The sequence below is a fragment of the Pan paniscus genome, chromosome 2 (genome assembly GCF_029289425.2).
Source record: "Pan paniscus chromosome 2, NHGRI_mPanPan1-v2.0_pri, whole genome shotgun sequence".
NCBI lineage: Eukaryota > Metazoa > Chordata > Mammalia > Primates > Hominidae > Pan > Pan paniscus.
In genome coordinates this window covers 36902917-36908916 of record NC_085926.1, presented here as the reverse complement: position 1 = coordinate 36908916, position 6000 = coordinate 36902917, and the positions used below count along the sequence as shown (strand labels likewise).

At 52.0% G+C, this 6000-nt stretch overlaps 1 protein-coding gene across 2 annotated transcripts in view; it reads left to right on the top strand.

The window, feature by feature from the left end:
- Nucleotides 1–1386: 1386 nt before the first annotated feature.
- TRANK1 (tetratricopeptide repeat and ankyrin repeat containing 1) overlaps nucleotides 1387–6000 on the top strand; it is a 119046-nt gene continuing 114432 nt past the window's right edge. Inside the window, exon 1 of one of the 2 annotated variants that reach the window (XM_034956101.3) lies at nucleotides 1387–1575. In XM_034956101.3, coding sequence (XP_034811992.2) covers nucleotides 1481–1575 — 95 coding nt within the window. In that variant the 5' untranslated portion in view covers nucleotides 1387–1480. Of the gene's footprint in view, nucleotides 1576–1907; nucleotides 2259–6000 lie in introns of those variants that run through there. The other variant, XM_008951573.4, reaches the window with a different exon arrangement.

Sequence of the window (6000 nt, the reverse complement as noted above, 5' to 3'; positions counted from 1 at the left end):
ACCCCCCAACCAAAAAACCCCAAACCAAAACCAAACCAAACCAAAACCCAAACTGAACAAACCCCAAAATCACAAACAGAAAGAGGTATGCTAGAAGAGGTGGCATGTGCTTTCCTAAATATAGAATTGGGGGATGTTGGGAAAAGTATTGGAGGAAGGATATGGAAAGTATCCTAAAAGTGAAAGGACCAATGATGTCTGGGAAATAGCAAGTAGTCCAACTATTTGGTGGCTAGCAGTGATTCTCAAACTTTGCAGCATGTTATAGTCTTTTAAAAATCCTGATGTGGCTGGGTGTGGTGGCTTGCACCTATAATTCCAGCACTTGGGGAGGCCTAGGTGGGTGGATCACTTGAGGTCAGGAGTTTGAGACCAGCCTGTCTAACATGGTGAAACCCCGCCTCTACTAAAAATCTAAAAAATTCAGCCGGGCAAGGCGGTGGGCACCTGTAATCCCAGCTACTCAGGAGGCTGAGGCAGGAGAATCACCTGAACAACAGAGCGAGACTGTCTCAAAACAAAAACAAAAACAAAAATTCCTGACGCCCATGTCAATTAGACAATTTGGGAGTAAAAGCCAAACATATGCATATTTTTGGTTTTTTTTTTTTTTTGTATTTTTAGTAGAGATGGGGTTTCTCCATGTTGGTCAGGCTGGTCTCAAACTCCCCACCTCAGGTGATCCGCCTGCCTCAGGCTTCCAAAGTGCTGGGATTACAGGTGTGAGCCACCCGACCGGCCTTGTTTTTGTTTTTAAGCTCCCCAGGTGATTCTATTGTGAAACTAAGGTTGGGAAGCACTGCAGTATAGAGTTTGCATGAGGAAGCTAAGATTGGAAATGTGGGGTAAGACTGTGAAGAAGAATCTCAAATGCCCGGCTACCTAACCTGATCTCTAGGAGACAATGGAGTGCCACTGATGGCTTTTGAACTGTACGTGATTCATCCTGATGTTTGGGGAAGATCAATGCACAGAAATCTCTGTGAGATTCTAGAAGCAAGGAGACCACTAGCTAGACTGAGACTAGTTCACAACTCAGAATGACCAGTGGAGAGAAGTACACTGTGTGCCTTAGGTGTGTCCACGTGTTACCAAAGCCTCTCTGTTTCGCTGAAATGTGTGGTCCCCCTCACTAAAGCTCTGGTGGTGTCCTCCCTGCCACCAGGCAGCCTGGTGTGGTGGTCCCCCAGAAGGATGGGCGAACCACCGGGATGCAGTGTAGGCCGAACCTTGCCCCAGGGGAGGGCGGCGGGCTTAGCTCTCTGATTGGGTGGATTCTCTGGTGTGTAGGAAAGTACTCCCAGGCCCAGAGAAGCTGTGAAGACCAAACCGGCTCCCTAGGCCGAGAACCGCTGGGGAGGTAGCAGCCAGAGGTGGTCCTCTCCAACCCACTACTCTGTGGATCATCACTGGGGAGGTGGAAGGAGAAGGCAAGATCCTCATTTGGTTGCCCGCTCAGGCCTGTGCGCACTTACTCTCCATGGACACGACGGTGAGCGTGGAGCAGCCCGCGGTCTCGCTGCCCTCTTCACTCCCGGACCCCCAGCCTCCCCAGAGTGGAGGGGCAAGCACACAGTAAGTACTTGATATTCGCCCGACTCCTGAGCTCCTCCTCTGTAGGAGCTAGGGGGCTTGTTTTCCGTACGTCCTTTGTTGGAGGGAGGAACGAGGGAAGGAGAAAACCCACGCTGAGGCCGTTGGCCGATCACTTTCTTTACCTCCCGGACAACATTGATGGGCCCCACTAAGGAAAGCCGAATTCTCGCATGCCCGAGGAGTGTCGGAGGTGGTTGTGCGCCTAGTCCCTCCTGGTAAAGGGTTCGAAGCACTCGTTTTTCAAAGGCGGCCGAGAGCCATACCATTGGAGCACTCGCTTGCATGATGGGAGACACCGAAACGCCCCTTTTGAACGCGATGACAAACATCTCCTCCCACTCAGCAGCGACGTGCACGTGACAGTTTTTGGGCTCTCGCAACTACGTGGAAACTTGGAATAGGTCTGCGGCTGCACACCGCCCGGACGCCGGGGTTCCTGCGCCCCCCGCCCCCTCTGATCGCGGCTGGGTAGCCGAGCCGCAGGCAGCTGGGGGCCCCCGAGCGCCGCCTCTGCATCGCGCCGCCCCTGCCCCGGGCTCCGGTAGCTTTCGGGCTTCCGCACTGCCCGCCGCGCCCTGCCCACAGGGAAGCGCTTCCCGAGGCGGCGGCGGTCCTGGTGCGGACCCTCCGGCCGCAGCCATGTGGGACCCGCGGGCAGCTAGGTGCGTAGCGGCGCGGGAAGCACGGGGGCATCTCTGGCCTTCCGGGCCCGCCACCCTTCCTGGCGGGAGGCGGCCGCGCGCGGGGACTGGCGACCCTGAGGTAGCGGCCGAACGGGCCCGCCGGGCCATCCCTGTGGGGCCCACAGCCATCTAGGTGCAGACCCGAGCCAGTTGCGCGGGGTCGGTCGCTGGGGACGGCTTCGGCCTTTTCGGTCCGGAGGGACCAGGGCACGCGCTGCGACAGGACTGCGGCGGCGCGCGGCCTGCCTAGCTCCCACCCCGGCATCGAAGCCGCAGCTCTCGGGCCCACCTCCGCATCCTCAGGGGTTCCCGGGGGCTGCCGACACGTTCCTGACCAGCGAACGCGCCCCCGGGGCAAGCATTCTTGGCGGGCAGGCGCCCGGGAGCGGAGCACAGCGGTGCAAGGGAACCGTGCCAGGCGGGAAGGGCGGAATTTGCGGGGAACTTGGAGCGCGCTGGCCTCTTCCCGGCAGTAGGAGGCCTTCTTCCCTGCCCGCCCGATTGAGGGCTGCTGGGCTGGCTCAAACTGGACTGCACGGTCCATCAGCCTGGGCTCACCGAGTCTAGGGGCAAGGTAGTAGTAGGGACCCAAGGCTGGGAAGCGGAGCCCTTAGAAGCCCTTGCTTCTGCCTTGGAGCGTTTCCGAACCGGAGCTCGGAGTGTGTTGCCTGGGAGGCGCGTTGCGTTTCCTCCCAAATCCCTGTCTCCGTCCCGCGGGGAGCCCTGTGCACTTGCAACCCGGCTGAGATAGAGCCCATCTTTGACGTGCAGCGCAAGCCACCTTTTCTCCCAGATCGGGGTGTTTCTGGGCAATTGAAAGCTTTGGTGCTTCCTAGGAAAATTTTTATGGAAGTGTGCAATTTAGAAAATAAAAGAAAAAAAAATTTAAGAAGCAGAAAGAGAATGGGGCTCTGAGGTCTCTAGTTCCCCGATCTGCTCCAGCCCAGTTGCTGCTGGCTCAATTAGTCCTTATGCGGGAAGGAATAGCTGGGATTAAAGCCTTGTGTTCCCAGCGTAGGTATGCTCTCCTGCTCCCTCGTGCTGAGCGTTTTGGGTTCCAGGATCCTTTTTGATATAAGGCTGTTATCCGGATGGCATCCTGTTTGGTCCTTTATAGAAAAAAAAAAAAAAAGTACTACCGTGTGTGTGTTGGAGGGCGGGGACGGTGGTCAGGAGTTTGTTTCAACTGTTTTCCAGGCAGGTCTGTTTTGTAGGATTGCAGGATAGGTGCTTGAGTTCATATGCTCTTTGTTGGCTTTTGCATCCTCTGCGGGGGGTGGGGGGGTGGGTAGAGGTGGGATAGGTGTGTGTGGCATTCACTCCCAGAGTCGCATCCCACTGCCACTGGCCTATGTATGGGTTTCTAGGTCTTTTTTCGATCAAGACCCACACCCACCCACCTATATGTATATAATGTATATACGCATAATATGTGTGTAATATTATATATACATATATACACACACACACATACACATGTAAAATTGCAGCAAGAGCTTCATGGTATAGTTATTCTTTCTACAGGGTGAGGCACAATGATATTTTCCATTCTATTCCCTCCCCCCACCCCCTACCAGAGGGATTCTCGCTCTGTCACCCAGGCTGGAGTGCAATGAGGCGATCTCGGCTTACTGCAGCCTCCGCCTCCTGGGTTCAAGCGATTCTCCTGCCGCAGCCTCCGAAATAGCTGGGATTACGGGGGGCCGGGGTGGGGCGCCACCAAGCCTGACTAATTTTTGTATTTTTAGTGGAGACGGTGTTTCGCCATGTTGGCCATGCTGGTCTCAAACTCCTGATCTCAAGTGATCCACCCGCTTCTGCCTGCCAGAGTGCTGGGATTACACGCCAGAGCCACCACGCCGGCCCATTCTATGTTTTTTTTTTTTTTTTTTAAAGCGGGTCATAAATTGTTAACCTCACTTTATGACCGACTGACCAGCTTTATGGGGCAACTGCAGGTTCTGTTTCCGCCACTCTCCCAGAGTATGAGGAGACCGTCAGCATTTCACAGGGGAGTTGACTTTGGAAGTGAGGACTTGGTGTAGGAGTGATGAAGTAGACTGAAATTCATCCTTGAGTGATTAGAATACTGTAGGACGTGGCTGTGTGGTTCAAGCCAGTACCATCTACAAAGACAGACCGCAGATGCTTCTGGTTACTTTGGTTCTGGCTATGTGTCCACAGAGAGCTGGCCTCCTGCATGGATCCCAGTGGGGCCTGGTGTAAATGCTAGGGAGGTAGGGGCATAATAGCTCCTGTTCTTTTTTTTTTTTTTTTTTTTTTTTGAGGAAGAAGAAAGGAAGATGCTGCAACCCTACTGCAGCCTTGGATTCATAGTTTTCTAAAAGGATTCTTTGGGTCTTGTCTCAGAATTTCACAGCTGCAATCAAGAGCTGGACCACGATCATTTTATAGATGAAGAAATTAAGGCCCAGAAAGGCCATCACTTGTTAGTCATTACCAACGAGTTAGTGTTAGATCTGGGATTAGACAACTTATCTCTTGACTTCCCAGTCCATGGCTCTCAGGAACCAAATAGAGACTGGCCTTGTGGAAATATTAAACTTCTATTTGCTGGTTGCTTCTGTTTTCCTGAAGTTACTACCAAAGACCCATTTCTATAGTATATGCCCTCATTATTTTATCTTTGCTTTTGGGGATGAAGATTATTTTGGCAGCCAAGTAGAGCCTGCAGTCCTCCTGTTTGGGGAAGGTAAAGTGATCTGAAGAGGAGGATTTTAAGAACTGAAGTGGAGGTTGAGGTGTGGGCCTCTCTGGCCATTATCAAGTATGTGGTGTTGGTTTTCTTGACCTTGAGGAATGAACCCTCCACTGCATTTCCAGATGGGGAGGTGGGGCTGACATGTCAGTGCTCTGCCCTCAGAGTGACTGCAGGCTCACTGCTTTTAAAACAAATTTCCTTGGAGTGCTGCCTGAGGTTCCCAAGGCCAAAAGCACCCTTGTAAGAAATCTTTACAGGAAAGAAAGACTTGGGGCAGCAAAGATGACACTGTAACAGTTACAGCAAAGACTGATAGTAGGGCTGGTTACAGCGATGGGGAGAATGGTTAAGTTTAACCTTTAAAAAAGAAAGTATTGAGCCAGATAAACAGGCATCTTTGGAACACAAAAATGTCACAGTGCCCAGCCAAGAGTGATTACTCCTTTGGTCACTCCTTAGGTTAGCAAGGTTCATTCTGCCAGAGCAGACATTTTTCTTGGTCTAAAATTGCATAAGTATTGCCTTGTTTGTTTTTGTTGAAAATCTGGAAATGTGAATGACCTTTGCCTAAGATACCCTGGACTCCGTTTACCTGAATCAATTCCATCTTTTGCTTAGATGCTGAGCCTCACAGTACCTACCCTGTGCTCACCATAGCATGCTTGTGTGAGCTCCTGTGAGCCTGGTGGGCTGGTGGGACTCCCTGTGTGTCTTTTGGAGCCAAGCCAACTCTGGGTTTAGCTATATCTGTCTTTGAAGTTCCAGCAACATTTTGATTGGGATTTTTTATTTTTTAAGCACTGGGTCCTCCTAGCACTTGGAAAGAGGGCAGTATTCCCGGTCCTAAAAATCAGTGATGGATTTTGGAGGAAACCAGGCCAGTAGTGCACAACACATAAAATATAGAGAATTATAGCACTATATTGGGTGATCTTCATTCACTGGGGCAAGAATGCTCAGACAGCAGCCTTGACATTGGATGGGCTCATCCTTCATGTT